The sequence below is a fragment of the Cyprinus carpio genome, chromosome A11 (genome assembly GCF_018340385.1).
Source record: "Cyprinus carpio isolate SPL01 chromosome A11, ASM1834038v1, whole genome shotgun sequence".
In the NCBI taxonomy this organism is placed as follows: domain Eukaryota; kingdom Metazoa; phylum Chordata; class Actinopteri; order Cypriniformes; family Cyprinidae; genus Cyprinus; species Cyprinus carpio.
Genome location: NC_056582.1, coordinates 4,608,307 through 4,626,163, shown reverse-complemented (window position 1 = coordinate 4,626,163; position 17,857 = coordinate 4,608,307). Strand labels below are relative to the sequence as shown.

At 40.7% G+C, this 17,857-nt stretch overlaps 1 protein-coding gene across 29 annotated transcripts in view; it reads left to right on the top strand.

Annotated features, from left to right (window-relative positions):
* The window catches only part of LOC109076469 (adhesion G protein-coupled receptor L2-like), a 107,944-nt gene that overhangs the window by 67,723 nt on the left and 22,364 nt on the right, over nt 1–17,857 (top strand). For 23 of the 29 annotated variants that reach the window (XR_006161082.1, XR_006161081.1, XM_042765979.1 and 20 more), the window contains 9 exons: nt 1,723–2,016; nt 2,861–2,964; nt 3,481–3,666; nt 6,989–7,027; nt 8,446–8,629; nt 9,634–9,756; nt 10,296–10,501; nt 11,223–11,396; nt 11,731–11,940. Coding sequence is in view for 27 of the 29 variants with exons in the window: in XM_042765979.1 (XP_042621913.1) it covers nt 1,723–2,016; nt 2,861–2,964; nt 3,481–3,666; nt 6,989–7,027; nt 8,446–8,629; nt 9,634–9,756; nt 10,296–10,501; nt 11,223–11,396; nt 11,731–11,940 (1,520 nt within the window). In the remaining 2 variants the exon portion in view is untranslated. The remainder of the gene's footprint in view (nt 1–1,722; nt 2,017–2,860; nt 2,965–3,480; nt 3,667–6,988; nt 7,028–8,445; nt 8,630–9,633; nt 9,757–10,295; nt 10,502–11,222; nt 11,397–11,730; nt 11,941–17,857) is intronic. The other 6 variants (XM_042765996.1, XM_042765975.1, XM_042765998.1 and 3 more) reach the window with 1 other exon arrangement.

Here is a 17,857-nt window from a genome sequence, read left to right as displayed (position 1 = left end):
TGGGTTTTTGTTAAATGTGAGCCAAAATCATCACAATTAAAAGAACCAAAGACTTAAACTACTTCAGTCTGTGTGCACTTAATTTATTTAATACACGAGTTTCACAATTTGATTTGAATTACTGAAATAAATTAACTTTTCCACAACATCCTAATTTATTGAGCTGCACCTATATTTATCCATATTTTTGGTTGAAGGTATGAGGTCAGGTATATCACTTTTACCCTGTAAAGGAAGAACCAATGCAAACTGCAAAGAAGTTTGAGTTATCTGGGACTCAAACCATTTTATGTATGAATCTCTTTCTGATTATCATTATGTAACTTCCTAGCTAGGAAAAAAAAATGTAATTGCATTTTGAAAATAAGATGCATATTTTCCTGTGTAAAGTATGGCCTGCAATATTTGCTCAGTTTATACTGATATATGTACCATATTTTTCTTGCCTGAGGAATTACATTAGTTATATATAAAGATTATGAAATATAGACACAGGAACAAAGAAACTGAGGGTAAGAAAAAAACATATGTTCAAAAACTATGTGCTTAAGCTTTTGAGATATAATAGAGCTTGAGGTCTTGTATGCAAGCTGAATATAAATATATTAGGGCTGTCACGATATTAGATTTTACATATCACGGTTATTGTGGCCAAAAGAATTCACGATATCGATATATCGTGATATCTGTAGAAACCTTAGGGGGAAAAGATATCAGTCAAATTATTTTTTACTTTGTTTATTGAGTTTTTCTTTTTCACCCAACAAACATAAGGATACTGATAAACGCAGGGCACAAGACTCTGACTTCTTTGAAGCTCCTATGAAATAACAAGAGAGAAAATACTGTCAAGGTCAACAGTAGGATGAATAAATATTAATGGTAACACTTTACAATAAGATGTCATTTGTTAACATTAATGTATTAACTAACTAGCTATTAGTATTAACTTATTGAAGAATGACCGCAGATGAGGCATTAAGTGCATGGCACTATGACCAACTTAACGTTTTACAGAGTTTAATGTAGCAATGTGGTCGCTCAGTTTTTCAAGATCAGTTTTAATCGTGTAACTGTTAATAGATTTGAACAAAGAAATAAAGTGTTACTTCGCACAGGCCATATTGATTGCAAATACAAAAATAAGACAAGTAAAGAAAACTCGGTACTTATTAAAATAATCACACTTTACTTAAATATATGAAGACAGAAAACCGCTGTTAACAGGTTAATATAATGTTTCCCATTCTATGACTAGTAAAATAATAGCAACTTACTCTGACAAACACGGCTCTCCTCGGAGTAGCTGCGAGCGCTGCGTCTTCTTCTTGTGCGACAGGTGTCAGCTTTAAGGCACAATACTGCCACCTGGGTGCTCAACCAGGTACTGGCGCTGGAGTATTTACATGTGGTGTTATCATAAGAGAACTGTTTATTTTAAATATTGCGGTTATCGCTAATACCAGTATATCATCACACACTAAATTAACACGATATCAATAATTGTTGCTTTGAATATCACAAATTTATATATATATATATCTATATATATATATATATATATATATATATATATATATATATATATATATATATATATTTTTTTTTTTTTTTTCAGAATTATTCTCTTTTATTAAGCAATATGCAAGCTTGATAACAAATCCAGTACCCAAACAGAACATAATTCATGCAACAACTAATTTTACCCATTATTCTTTTTAGCACCACCTATCTCAGAGGCATCCACAACACCAAAGTTACTAAAGCCAACAACCACTACAACAACCACTACTCAACCGAGAGGTCAGGTGACTACTGTTACCACTACAGGGACCAGGGCTGTTAATAAGACACCCAAATCACCAGCTGTACTTCCCCAAACCACCACACCACCCTCACTGGAGTCTTTCCCTCCACCTGAGCGCTTCTGTGAGAGTGTAGAGCTCAGGGACATACTGTGGCCGCAGACGCAGAGGGGCATGCTGGTGGAACGACCCTGCCCCAAAGGAACTCGAGGTGGGTACATGTACCCGTTGAAGTGTGACACGCTGCAGTTTTCCACTCAGGGCTCTTTGAATTGCTATCAGTCACACGCAAACTATTTTGATATGCATTTGGCCTCTAGGCAAAGATAAATGTGTCTGTTCTCTTAGAATCAACTTCATCACCATTTGAATAAAGCAATAAAGCCATGAGAGGCCATGCGTTGCAGTGATTTTACCACATTTAGTGTTAGCCTTGTTAACAAAGGTGCTTACTAATAATAATAAAATATAATTTGTTGTTAATAATTATCAGTCATTTATGTTAATGTATGTATTTATTTGCCAAGTAGTCATGTAATTATATATTTAAGTACTGAGTAATATTAATTAACAACATGTACTTACTACAATGTTAGGGTTAGGATGAGGGTTTGCTTTAGGGTTAGTTGCATGTCATTTTTTTAAATTGTTATTATTGGAGTAAGTACATGTAATGTGTATAAAAATGACACTGTAAAATAAGGTGTTTGTACATTGGAAAATATTGTATTGTATATTGTATGTTTGTATTGCTAAAGGGTTTGCAGCACTGATGCATACAATTAAAACTTGCAAAACGAGTATAGTACAAAACAACATAAAAGAAAAAAAAGGTAATTGACAAAGAAATGGCATTAAAGATAAATTTACAAGTAAAAGTTAATAAATGTCATTCTAATAATTAAATATGAAATAGCATTAATAAATTGTGCTCGAGACAGACTAGAGTCAGATCACTCAATGGCTCTCATATTACAATCCATATAATAATAATAATAATAATAATAATAATAATAATAATAATAATAATAATAATAATGTCCTTATTTAAACAGGCACTGCCTCCTACCTATGTGTTCTCTCAGCTGGAACCTGGAACCCAAAAGGCCCAGATCTGAGCAACTGTACATCCCACTGGGTAAATCAAGTCGCTCAAAAGGTTTGTAGTTCCAGAATATTTCTGTCCTCGCAGAACAAGGAGCAAAAAAATGTGGCACTTTTCAGAGCATAATGTCATAAAAATAAAATACTCTCTGGTGCCATAATTTGGAGCTCCTTCCTTCTGTTATCACTTGTTAAGATGAAGACACACAGCCTTCAAACATCCAGTAGGGATCTTACAGATTGATCTGGTGCTCTTTTCAGTGTGCACTTTTGCGTTAATGTGAGATGCTTCCTGTAAATGGAGTGGATGTGCACAATGGGACACCAAACTTCCTACAGTACACCCACAAAAATTAACGAAAGTAGAAGAAAAGCTTCGGCCATTGAAACCCAGGAAGTGCTTCCAAATGCTCTTCTAAAGTGTTACCAGTTTCTAATGATAGCTGTAATTGCTCACGAGGGCTGTTGCTGACTCAGCATGATGATGTCATAATGGGAGTCAAGAGCCTCGTAGATATAAAATGATATTTTTCAGAGCCATGCTGTGAGGTTAATTTGTGTAATCTCTCAGATCCGGAGCGGGGAAAATGCAGCCAACCTGGCAAACGAGCTGGCCAAACATACCAAAGGAGCCATATTTGCCGGTGACATTAGTTCTACCATGAGGCTCATGGAGCAGCTGGTGGATATTCTAGATGCTCAGTTACAGGAACTGCGACCCAGCGAGAAAGACTCCACCGGCCGCAGCTTCAATAAGGTATTAATGGGATTGCATTCTCAACTTGATTCTTTAATAAGCAGCAGCATGCCTTAGATGTTTCAGGGCACTTTGCTTAAAGGACACTTGCTTCATAAAGACTGTTAAACAGCATCAAACTCATTGTGTTACACCTCATTGTGCTTTTAGAGAATTGAAAATAGTATAAATGCACAGACTGGAGTGAATCACTCAGTGGGTTTTGCCTACTATCCCAAGATGCTTGGATGATGTACTTTGTCTGGTGTGCATCTGTACATGTATTTTCAGGTAATAAAACTTGCTGTGCAATGGATGAGGACTTTTAGTTGTAGAAAAGCTGCCTTTGTGTGACAAAGTTGAAATGAAAGAAAGATTAAGAAATAAGGAATCTAGGTAATTATTTAGATGCAAATATAAATGGTACTTGACAAAGGGGCCTGTGGTATCACAGCAATAAGTTAATACGTCCCAGTATCAGTGCACTGTCTTACTGCACACTCATACTTTCTCTAGAATAGAACATATTTTACTGAATTTTACAAGTATGCAAATTACAACGCACTCACATTGCTCTCTGAAAATAGGTCACATGGAGATGAATGAAGCCAGTTATCAGTCTACAAAAATAATTAGCTGCTTTTATATAAAGCCTATGCAATGCATTTAAAATGCATATGAGAGACTACTTTATATACTCAAATGCATCCTAACCCTTCCGGTTACAACTGGCCATTATGTAGCATTTACTTCAACTATTAGGAATCTTAAGGGCATACATTCATCAAACATGAGCTTTAAAGATGTATGGCTCTATTCAGCATTTTCTAAGGCTGCTGAGCTTATATGTATCTGAACTTACTTGGTGGGCTAGAGAAATAGTTGTTAAAGACAGTTCAATCAAAAATGTAAAACTCAGTCATGATTTACTCATAAAACCCATAAGACTTTTACAAATACAGATAGTTTTAATGACACCTGAGAGTCCATTCAAAATCCATTCATTCTAAACTTCAATGCTTGAAAAAAAGTAGACTTTGTAGAAGTAATACATATGAATCGAGTGGGTTATTCTAAGTCTTCTGAAGGTACATGGTATGTTGATTTAATTTAGGATTTTATTCACATATACACATTGATCAGCGCATATAAATAGAGCACATCACATATGGCCAAAGGCAGCTCTACATGCTTGATGTGCAAGAACAAACCTCATTGGTTCTTGCACATCAAACAAGGATTTTTGAGCCTATTTTATTTTATTTGAATGTCTATGCATTTATTTCATCATATAAAGTGATCATGTTCCTTCAGAAGACTTGGATTAAACTTTGATTCACCATGTTGTTGTTATGAACTTTTTGAAGCTTCAAAAATTTTGGTTGAATAGACTGTTAATAGACTTTATTAAAATATATATATATATATATATATATATATATATATATATATATATATATATATATATATATATATATATATATATATATCTTGATTTGTGCTTTGAACACAAGTCTTATGGATTTGGAACCACATGAGGGTGGGTAAATGATAACAGAATTTTCATTTTTGGGTGAACCATCCTTTTAAGTTACAGAGCTTGAAGGGCATATTCAAAGTATTTGAAGTAACATTCATTTTGTTAAAGACAAAACATCTTTCTCAGCTCTTGTGTTGTCTGTATGGCTTTTTGTGTGTTTCATTCATTAAAGTCAAAGAAGTGGGTGGATGGCTCAGATGGCTGAAGCACAGGCTGTACTTACTAAGAGTGAAGCTTTTTTTTTTTTTTTTTTTTAATGAATTTCGTAGTTACAGGCCAGTAGAAGGGAGTGAAGGCACGCCAGCCTGATTGCACCATAGCAAGAATGTCATTTGTCTCATTGGAGCCACGTGGACAACAGCTAGTGTAATTTACATGACCACCACATGTTCCAGGACCAACATCCTTAGTTTAATCAACTACTCTATTACTCTAAACCTTAATACAAACTCTAAATTCTGAACCATGGCCCTAACCCCTATTTCTGATGTTAACCCCCTTACCCCAGCCCCTAATTTCCTATGATAAATCCTAACTCCAAGACTAACATCAACCTTAAAATATTAACCCTAAACTTTACTTTTAACTTCAAATCCAGACCCCACTCCTTTCTCTGGTACAAACACTACAAACACACAATCCAGATCCTATAGATAAAAATCTTCACTTTGATTTGGACATCTACTGATTTGGCATTACAATTCAGATACTTTTATCCCAAATCATCAAATCTAAATCTGACCCCAAAATCATTAATTTAACCTGGATCCCAACCTTTAGCTATGACCCAGTGCTCAGTTTCCTACTCTAAATCTTTACCTTAACCATTATTCCTAAACCGTACCTGTACACCTAATCTCCAACCATATCCATCCCCTTCTCTTAGTTTGGCTTCCAACTCCAATCCTAACTCCCCAACTATGATCTTGATCCTATAGAGGTAAACCACACACTGATTTAGACTCTAGGTTCAACCCTGTTCCTGGGGACCCACTGTCCTGCAATGATTATTTCCAACCTGCTCCAGTTTACATGGCCTGTGATTTTTCAAGTGAGACCGAAGAGCTTGATTAGTTGGTTTAGATTAGGGTTGGAGCTAAACTCTGCAGGACAGTGGGTCTCCAGGAGCAGGGTTGGAGACCTAGGATTTAGACAGTTTGTGTCTACTTACTGTTTTGCATTTGTTTAATTTGCATTTTACTCACAATTTGGAAACCCAACCCAACTATCCTCAAATTTGATCCCCAACCTCCATTCCTAAATATTTTTTCCTGACCCTAATCTAATTTGAACCTAACCCTAACTTTTAGCCCTAGCAGGGCCTAGTTGCTAACCCTAAATCTTTATTTTAACCATTATTCCTAAACCTCACCTTTACACCTAATCTCCAACCCTATCCAACCCCTTCTCTTAGTCCAGCTTCCAACTCCAATCCCCAACCCTGATCTTGATCCTATAGAGGTAAAGCACACACTGATTTAGACAGTCTGCATCTGAATATTGATTTGCATATGTTTCATTTGCATATTTCAGATGGTAATAAGTTACTGATTCTATTTTTACTTGAAAGAGCACCTGAGGGTTTTGTAATCACCAGACTAAATTGTTGTTCTGAAAGCAAGGCCACTCTGTGCACCCATACATTCATCCGTTACATGATTTCATCATAGCAGATCCAACTGCTATACTGTGTTTCTGAAGTGCTTGTGGATTGGAGAACCCATCAGTACACCATCAACCTTTCTAACTGTGTTTCTTTGGTCTGTTTTTGTTCTTGTGTGTGTCCTCTCTCAAATGAAAAAGCTTCAAAAGCGAGAAAGGACGTGCAGGGCGTACATGAAGGTATATCTGTGCTACGCTACTATGCTCTTCATTTGTTTCTGTACTTTCTCTTCTTCTTTTCCTGCTATTGTTTCTCAGCATGGTCCTGTGTCTTTCATTCTCACTGTCGCCACAGCATTTCACTCCGCCCGTGTCCTCATTCCCAGAGGTTCAATATTTCAATGGATTGGAAATTGTGTGGCTGCAATTATTATACCCAATTCATACCTTTTATGTGTTTGTTGGTGGTCTGTTTATTTATGTATTTTTTTTCAGTTTCTTTATTGCTAAAGTCATGTGTTAATATCTGTTGACGTGCTTGAGTTGCAGGTTGGCAGTGCATGTGTTGTTGCTGCGCTCAACTTGTTCTTATTGGTTGTAAAGGGTAGATGTCAATTTGTGGTGCTTGAAATCTTTTGATTGCTACATTGGTTTTGCCACAGCAGTTTGAACTGCTAAAAGATTTCAGACCTAGCAAAAATGATTAAAAAAAAAAGTATGACAAGAGAGATTATGTAGAGATCAAATGATAGGCAGGATTCTGTTTTGGAAAGGCAAATCAGTGTAAAATAAATGTGAAACCCTAGACTATGAAGATGCATATACTGTATCATCTTTTAATTTTTATTGGTGTGTAGGAGCAAAAACCGATTTAGCATTGAGAGTAGTTAAAAATGACCACAAAAAATGTAGGAAATTAGAGCCCATATGAGACAGAGATGACAAAACCAATCAGATGAGCAATAATTATCAAAGGAAGCGACAAGTATGAATCAATATTTTAGTCTGGTGGTGTGCGTGTGCACAGTAGCTCTGAATGAATAGTATGAGAGTGTAAGTTTGTAAGGTAAAAAAAAAAAAATCCAAAATCTGAGTCTGTTGGTACAGTAGAAGTAGGATTTTAATGTTGCAAACTCAAATGTAACATCCCTTTGCAGAAACCTACTGTATTTTTGGAAATTCTCTGACAGTTTCAACAGGTGGCTTTTTTTTTTAATTTTGTGCATCATATTATCAAGACCTAGAGATATTAAAATACATGTTTTTTCATACTGAAAGCAGGATCAAATGGATGATACTGGAAAATAGGGGTCTGCACCTTCAGCTCTGATGACACAGAACAATGGTGTCTTTATCTTTAAAGATGCTTTGCATTTATAAGGTGTCATGACTGGCTGTATTTCTTTACCTCATATGTGTCCATTTACGTGCTTGAAGAGCCTTTGACATTCAGTACTGCACTCTTGAGACAGACAGAGCATGTCGGGCTCATTTTTGCAGCCTGTTTTTATGTGTGTCACCTGATAATGACCTAAAACAAAGTATGCATGTTTGCTTTTATTTGGGCACGGGCAGACAGCTGCTGATAAAGTCAAGGCTTTGACATTTGACCTTACTACAGTGGTTAGTGCTGACACAAGCATCTCATTTGGCTGCAGGCTATCGTGGATACAGTCGACAACCTCCTCAGACCGGAGGCTCTGAAATCATGGCGAGATATGAATACCACAGAGCAGACGCACGCCGCAACTATGTTACTGGATACCCTGGAGGAAGGAGCCTTTGTCCTTGCTGACAATTTAATGGAACCAGCCATCGTGAAAGTACCAGCCAGTAATATAAGTGAGTACGAGCGATGCGCAAAACTAATATAACTGACAACATAAACAGTTTATTTTGCAGCTGATCAGTTTGAGTTTGCAAATATGTTTCAGCTGTGAGATTTTAATAACAGTGGCCACTAACACATGGGTGGTTGACATCAAATACTTTTGGGAAGTTGACATGTGGCATGCTAACTCCGACTTATACTATTTTGAACAGCATTTTTCCTAATCCTTTTATTACTGTTATGCATGCAGCTTTTACGACCTCTTATTAATTGAGACTCTACATGGAATATTTCTACTCCATTCATTTGCCACACCGCAGGACCTTTTAAAAATGAAGTGAAGGCAAAAATGTGATTAAAAATAGCGAATAAAGAAATTTTGACCAGTTACAGGGCCTAATATGTACACTCTTCTGTATACATTTTTATATTTTGCATACCGTTGATAATACAAAGTCCAAAAACCCATGAATCATCACTTGAATTCTGGCCTAATATGTCATGGAGTGAATTCAAAACTAAATGTGTAGCATATTTTTATAATGTTTCATGCAAACATATCTCTTTTCTATATATTGTGCATTATTTGGAAATCTTATTTTCAGGTGAAAAATTGCATTTTTGTTAATCATGACAGCAGTTATGCATCAGATGTTGGAGACGATTTTTATATCCAGAGTTGCAGTGTAGACATGCACTCTTTACACATTTTAAAATGCTGGTAAAGTAAGCCATATTGATGTGGTCTGCTACATCCACTACAACCTAGTAACTAAAACTTCAGAATAACATTATGCAAATTGCGTTCAGCACAGATTTTGTTGGTGCTTTTTCACCGTTAAATGATATGCATAATTCCTTTAGTCAACTGAACAACGTTCAATGCATGCAAATAAACCACAATTCATTCTCAGTGAATTCCCCCATATTTTTCATTTTATTGATTTTATTTTTTTCTCTCTCTCTCTGTTTCTGCTTGAACTAACATTGTGAAACATCTGATTTCTCTCTGCAGTTCTGGATGTTTACGTGCTGAGCACAGATGGACAGGTTCAAGATTTCAGGTTTCCCCAGAGCGGCAGGGGGGGGATTTCTATCCAATTGTCTTCCAATACGGTGAAACTCAACAGTCGTAATGGTACGTTTCAGACCACATGCAAACTCACTCATATATGTTCATTAGTAACAATTTCAGTGAGAATAACTACATATAAGATCTGATTGTTTCTGTCACTATGGAGATACAAATGGTCAGAAAAAATATCTGAACATTTATGTCAACATACTGCACAACATATGTCTTTTTCTGGATTAAAAAAAAAAAAAAAAAAACTGGGTCTGCTTAGGAAGAAAATGCACATACTAAAATTAGAAACTTTGTGGGGTATATATATATTTATTTGTGGGATTATCATGTTTTCTGATGCATGTGGGTGAATATCATATATAAGATGATTCCAATTGTACTTTACAAACTATTTTAATGATAAATCATAGCGATTTTGTTGTCACATTGCAAAATTATTAATAGACTTCCTTTTAATTGTGCAAAACGTAATTTCTTATTTTCCTCTATGAGGTGAAATAACACCCAGACATGTTCTTGACAGTTTTTGTAAGACTCACTAACTTAATGGTCTTTCATGTGAAGTAAGGTGTGCTGTTTTCTCTTCGCAGGTGTTGCCAAGTTGGTTTTTGCCCTTTATAAGAACCTGGGACAGTTTCTAAGCACGGAGAATGCAACGATGAAGCTCGGCCATGAAGCTAACGAACGCAACCTCTCCATGGCTGTGAATTCCGACGTCATTGCCGCCTCTATAAACAAAGAATCCAGTCGTGTATTTATATCGGAGCCTGTGATTTTCACCCTGGAGCACATCGACGTGAGTGCAAGCAATAAACAAACAAAGGGATCGTAAAAGCAGCGGGATAGCAAAGCAAGACGGCAAAGAAAATAAAATAAAAGCAGTCTCAATTCAAACACCCTACAAGGTCACAGAGGGGTTTACTTAAGCCATCAAACATGAAATGAACAAAGTCTGAACCAATGATTATTACCAGCCAAGACCAAATTCTTAATGAAAACTAATTCGTTTGTCGACATTAGGATGTAAATGATGCAATTTCCTTTTTTTGGAGTGGAAAATTAACTCCCAGATTAGCTATACAATGCAGGATGAAATTACCAGAGGACCAATTATCATCTCGCTCTCTTTTAAAGTGTCAGGAGCGCTCCCAGTGGAGACCCGGCTTGATTTTTGCTCTCTATCAAAGTAATTGTGTGATTTCCACAGACATGCCTTTAAACCATTCTGCCCCCTGTTAGCACCTCATATAATCAATGGTCCCATGCTAGATTTCTCAGTCATTTAACCTTATTAGATTCTTTAGTCATTTATGTGAGAACACACACTGCGCATTCAAAAGAGTGTTTGATATGGCCAGCGTTTCATTTGTGAAAGAGTGAATGCCAACAGTCGGAGTTAATTACGATGACGTTTCTTATGCGTTCACACGCGGGCGCACGAGACAGCTACTAAATATCAATTCATTATCGTCTGCTAACTCATGAGGAATGTTTCTGTCTCCTCCTGTCGATTACAGATGCAACATTACTATAACTCCAACTGCTCTTTCTGGAACTACTCCGAGAGAACCATGATGGGATACTGGTCCACTCAGGGCTGCAAACTCATTCACGCCAATAAAAGTCACACCACCTGCTCCTGTAGTCATCTCACCAACTTTGCGGTGCTCATGGCTCATCGAGAGCTGCTGGTAAGATGTGATCTTCATAAATATTTAAGCTTTTGTCCATGCGTTACTGTGAAACCCAGCTGTTATAATAGACACCGCCAACACTTATCTGCTTCTCTAAGCCAAACGCTGCCAACTGATAACTCACTGGATTGCAGATGGCTGCAAATCGGCCTGTTTTAGTCTACTTTTAATAATAGCAAAAGTTTCTTCAAACAAAAACAGTTAGAATTAAACTCTGTTTAAAGCTGAAATGTCTGTGCCACTAGTGTTACCATTTCATTAGATGCCTTCTATAATCTACTCAGTTGTGATCAACATCTTCTCCCTCCATCTCTGTACGTTTGTATCTCAGGGTGCAGATAAAGTCCAGGAGCTGTTGTTGAGCGTCATCAGTCGTGTTGGTATCGTGGTATCCCTCATCTGTCTGGCCATGAGCATCTTCACCTTTTGTTTCTTCCGTGGGCTGCAGAGTGACAGGAACACAATCCATAAGAACCTGTGCATCAACCTTTTCATTGCTGAGCTCATCTTTCTCATCGGAATTGACATGACGGAGCCCAGGGTAACGTTACCTTGAATGGATGTGATGTTTTCAGCTAGTCTCAGGGAAATGTCTAGAGACGTGTCCACAACATACAAGACAATTTTTTTGAAAAGGATTTCCAGTGAGTTCGAGCTGCGTTATGTATATATACATGTGTGAGTATATATATATATATATATATATATATATATATATATATATATATATATATATATATATATATATATATATATATATACGTATACACACACACAGTGGTGTGAAAAAAGTGTTGGCCCCTTTCCTCATTTCTTAGTTTTTTGCATGTTTGTCACACTTTGATGTTTCAGATAATCAAACAAATTTAAATATTAGTCAAAGATAACGCTAGTACACACCACGTGCAGTTTTTAAAAGAAGCTTTTTATTATTAAGGGTAAACAAAATCCAAAACTGCATGGCCCTGTGTGAAGTGTTTGCCTCCCTGTTAAAATTGGTTTATCACACCTCAGTTCAATTTCTCTTGCCACACCCAGGCCTGATTACTGCTACACCTGTTCACAATCAATAAATCTCTTAAATAGGACCTGCCTGACAAAGTGAAGTAGACCAAAAGATCCTCAAAAGCTAGACATCATGCAGAGATCCAAAGAAATTCAGAAACAAATGAGAAAGAAAGGGTTTGAGATCTATCAGTCTGGAAAAGGTTATAAAGCCATTTCTAAAGCTTTGGGACTCCAGCGAACCACAGTAAGAGCCATTATTTACAAATGGCAAAAACCTGGAATAGGGGAGAACCTTCCCAGGAGTGGCCAGCCGACCAAAATTACCCCAAGAGCACAGCGACGACTCATCCAAGAGGTCACCAAAAGACCCCACAACAACATCCAAAGAACTGCAGGCCTCACTTGCCTCTGTTAAGGTCAGTGTTCATGACTCCACCATAAAAAAGAGACTGGGCAAAAATGGTCTGCATGGCAGAGTTCCAAGACGAAAACCGCTGCTGAGCAAAAAGAGCATAAAGGCTTGTCTCAGTTTTGCCAGAAAACATCTTGATGATCCCCAAGACTTTTGGGAAAATACTCTGTGGACTGACGAGACAAAAGTTGAACTTTTTGGAAGGTGTGTGTCAGCAGGACAATGATCCAAAACATATCAGCAAGTCCACCTCTGAATGGCTGGAGAAAAACAAAATGAAGACTTTGGAGTGGCCTAGTCAAAGTCCTGACCTGAATCCTACTGAGATGCTGTGGCATGACCTTAAAAAGGCGGTTCATGCTCGAAAACTCTCCAATGTGGCTGAATTACAACAATTCTGCATAGATGAGTGGACCAAAATTCCTCCACAGCGCTGTAACAGACTCATTGCAAGTTATTGCAAACGCTTGATTGCAGTTGTTGCTGCTAAGCGTCAAGGGTGGTCCAACCAGTTATTAGTTTTAGGGGGCAAACACTTTTTCACACAAGGCCATGTAGTTTTGGATTTTGTTTTCTCTTACTAATAAAAACCTTCACTTCACTTCACTTGTGTTATCTTTGGCTAATATTTAAATTTGTTTGATGATCTAAAACATTAAAGTGTGACAAACATGCAAAAAAAAAAAGAAATCAGGAAGGGGGAAAAAAAATTCACACTGCTATATATATATATATTGTTATGGTTGAATTTAAAAATACCAACTTTATGCCAAAAAAAAAGAAAAAAGGATGTCATTATATTACTGAAAAACATCTCAGGTTACACATGTAACCATGGTTCCTCGAAGGAACGAGACGCTGCATCATAAAATGCTTTGGGAACGCCCTTCAGCGTGACTGGCCCTGAATCATGCGTGTAATCAGTCCAATGGATGTGCGAGACATCATAGGCGGGTGACATCAGAGAGCAGGAAGCTTAAAAGCATATGCGGCAAAGCCGGCATTTAGCCTCTTGGAATGAAGCAAGCCTCAGCCTCAGCGCACTGCAGAGGAAAGAGTAGACCGCAATGGCCGCCACGTAGACTTTCATGGTGGAGTGGGTCATCCCTGCGGAGAGAAGGGCCTGCAGGAAATCCAGAACTGTACCGATTGGGCAGTTAACTGAGTCGAGCTGGCGGTCTCCACACCAGGAGGTGAAAAGTTTCCACCTCAAGGCATACAGTTTCCTTATGGAGGGAGCTCTGGATTGGAGAATGGTCTCAGCAACCTCGGTTGAGAGACTGGAAGCAATGCGCTGTGCCCCCTCAGGGGCCACACCCATAACTTCCAACTCCGAGCGGGGGCGTACTCTCCGCCTGAGAGAGGAGGTCCCTCTTGATGGGAATCCCCTCTGGAGAGCCGTCTAGGAGGGAAATCAAGTCCGAGAACCATACTCGGGCCGGCCAGAATGGGGCTACTAACAGAAGGACCCTGTCCCGGCATACTCTCTCCAGAACTCCCGGGAGCAGAGCAATCAGGGGAAAGGCGTACAGACGAAGCCTCGGCCACGTCTGTACCATGGCATCCAGCCCCCGTGGAGTTGGATGAGTCAGAGAGAGAACCAGAGGGGACAGTGCAATGTCTGTGGAGTCGCAGACAGGTCCACCTGAGTCTGGCCAAAATTCTCTATATCTGCTTCACCACCTCGGGGTGAAGAATCCATTCCTTGGCCCTGGCCCCTGCCTCAACAGGATGTCTGCTCCCATATTCAGATGCCCAGGAGTTTGCCCTGGGACCACACAAGGATCTGGTAGCCTAGTTTGTACAAACGGCAAAGCGCAGACCCCCTTGGTGGTTGATATAAGAGACCAAGGGTGACCACTCAGCCGGTGAGGGACACATCCGTCGCTAACATTACGCGGTGACAAGGAGCTCCCAGCACCGGGCCCTGAGACAAGAACCAAGGCTTTCTTCACATGTCCAAGGTATGTAGGCATCGCCGCGTGACCTTGATCATGCAAAGTGGTGGTCTTGAGCCACCACTGTAGGGGTCTCATGCAGCAGGCCAAGAAGTATCATGTTGGACGCAGCTGCCATCAGACCCAGCAATCTCTGAAACTGCTTGACAGTGAGTGACCGGCCTTCTCTCACTCTCGCGACTGCAGTTCGGATCGACTCGATCCGAGCAGGTGACGTACGTGCCTGCATCGTGGTCGAATCCCACACCATGCCCAGACAAGTGGTTCTCTGTACCGGAGAAAGCACACTTTTCTTGGCATTAAGTCTTAACCCCAGGGAGGGGTGAGGAAGGATGGAGATAAGTGCATCTTTAGATCCATCGTGACACACCAGTCCTCGGACTTGGTCTGAGATGAACTTGCCTGTTTGCCTGCTGAATTTCAGTCTCCTGACTGAGCAGTTCAAAAGACGTAGATCTAAAATAGGACACAACACCTCATCCTTCCTCGGAACAGTGAAGTACCGGCTGTAGGACCTGGACTCTGCTACGTGAGGAGGGACCACCTCGATGGCCGCCGTCCTCAGAGAGTGTCTACTTCTGTTCCATTACCAGGGCCCACCAGGCTGGGAAAGTCCCCATTGAATTGAGGTGGAGGAGAACCGAACTGGATTCTGTGGCCTCTCACTACAGTGTGCAGGACCCACTGAGACACATTTGGCAGTAGTTTTCACACTGCCAAATGGTCTACTAAGGGAATCAGCCTCTCAAAACTGATCTCTGGTGTCATCAGAGCAGTTAGATCGGTGCCCTGAAGCAGCGCACTGGCAGGAGATGGCTGAACTAGCTGCTCTGGAAACCTCCGTGGATGTTGTGAGCCTCTTAGCACTGCTACGTTTCTGGGCGGTAACTAAGAGAATCACTCACCGGAGACCGCCATGATCTGCAACACCAGCAGGGTTGGCAGATCGATCTCCTGAGGGCACTGAGGAGAGACGGGCACCGTGTAATGCTGTGTACACCACTCTTCCCCAGGGGGTCAGCCCTCCGAGGTCCTGAGCCACAGCATCAGGACTCTCAAAGCTGAAGTCTCCTATTAAAAACAACGGTCCTCAGACCCACATCGTCCGTTAGGAAGACTAGACCAGAGCCTGCTCGGGACAGAAACCAATGAAGCACACTTGGCAGGGGCTCCCACACCGCCTTGTGACCTCCTAAGGGAACCAATCTTGCAAGACTGGCCTCTGGTGCGCCTAGAGCAGCTAGCTCGGTGCCATGAAGTGGCGGACCGGCAGGGGACGACCGTACTAGCTTCTCTAGAGACCTCCGTAGAGGTAGCGAGCCTCTTAGTACTGCTACATTTCCGGGCAATAACTGAGAGAAGCGCTTGCCAGAGACCGCTGTGCCCTGGAACACCGGCAAGGTTGGCAGATCGATCTCCTGGGGGCACTGAGGAGAGACGGGCACCATGTAATGCAGTGTTCACCGCTCTTCCCCAGAGGGAGCTGGCCGTCAAAAAGTCCTAGGCCATTAGGTTTCAGGACATTATGACAGAGACTATCCAGCGAGAATGATGGTCCGCAGAACCGCCTTCTGCAAGAAGCCTTGGGCCTGGGAGCGCCACTCCGGCTCTAGACTATGTGGAGTACGAGAAGTGATACCCCAGCACGAGCTGCTGGAACACGGTAGGGTTATGACTGCTCTGCCCAGCAGCCCTTACTGACCGCCTCAACCTCCTCAGAGGAAGAGAGGTAAACACGTGTTCTCACTCGAGAAATTATATCCCAAGAGCCCCTGTATATCTAACTTCTAATGGTCAGATAAATATTTAATTTTATTCCTCAGAATTAAATGTAGTCAAAAAAACAGACGAGTAAACATGATCTGGTGTAGAAAAAATCACATCAAAAACGAAATGATGTAATACACGCCTTGTCTCGGCAGCGCACAAGTTTTTTTTCCACTCAGTCACACAAACAACATCAATCTCCTCAGAGAAAGATGAACGCTGCAGCGAGCTCTCACTCAGAGGGGGAAGAAACCACAGCACAGGCTTCCAAGCCTCGAGAACGAGCTCTAAATCTAGGGAACATGGGTGGAGTTAGGACGAGCCATCTCCAACTCGTCCGCCAGATCATGTGCGGTCCCCGCGTACTCGGTCGCCGCCGTGCCTCAGCAGCAGTGGGACCACAACCGCAAGATCGCACACACGGACACATTCCTCAGAGCGTGCCCGGTGAGAGTGGAGCGCTTAACAGCGAGAAAAGCATAATCAGCCCCCTGAGAACCGACTGCGCGAGCTCCACTCCTCAATAATGCTGCTCATTATAATATCAGGCATAATATGCTTGTGTAACTGATGCTTGTGCAATTGGCGAGTTTATCGACACCCTCCACATCAGTCTCCTCAGAGAAAAACAGGCGATCGCGGCGCGCCCTCTCACCAGGGGGGAAGTACCGCAACGCGGGCTTCCGAAAACCTGAAAGCGGGTGCCGGATCTGGTGGTTAAGGAAGAAGATAGGGGCTTGCCCGTCTACATTCCTTCCACCGGATCCGAAAGCGAAACCGGTGAGCGCAACCACCACTCCGCCTTGGCGAAAGTGGGGCTAGCACCGCGAGAAATGCCAGTGAAGGCTCCCTCCTCAAAGAGAGCCTTCTGAGAGTGAAGCAAAGCAGTAACAAATGCTTGCATGATAGCTGTCAACTCCCTCGAGAGCTGATTCTGCATGCTACACTCTCAAGCAGACAAGACACAAACTGTGTGTGTCCCTACCCCCTTTTTTTTTTTTTTTTTTTTTTTGCAGGCAGGGAAAACACAGCCTGAACGCTACCTGCTCTTGCCCAAAACTTCTCTTGACTGAAGCTTTGACATAATGGAGCTTATCAGTGGACAAACACTACATAAGACTCACAAACAGATAGCGACTGCCACACATACAGAGTGCTTGCTGAAAGACAGAAGGCTAAATGCCGGCTTTGCCACGCATGCTTTTAAGCTTCCTGGTCTCTGACGTCAACATTCATGGCCGGTCATGCTGAAGGGCGTTCCCAAAGCGTTTTACGACGCAGCTCAAGTTCCTGAAGAGGAATATTTTTGACTA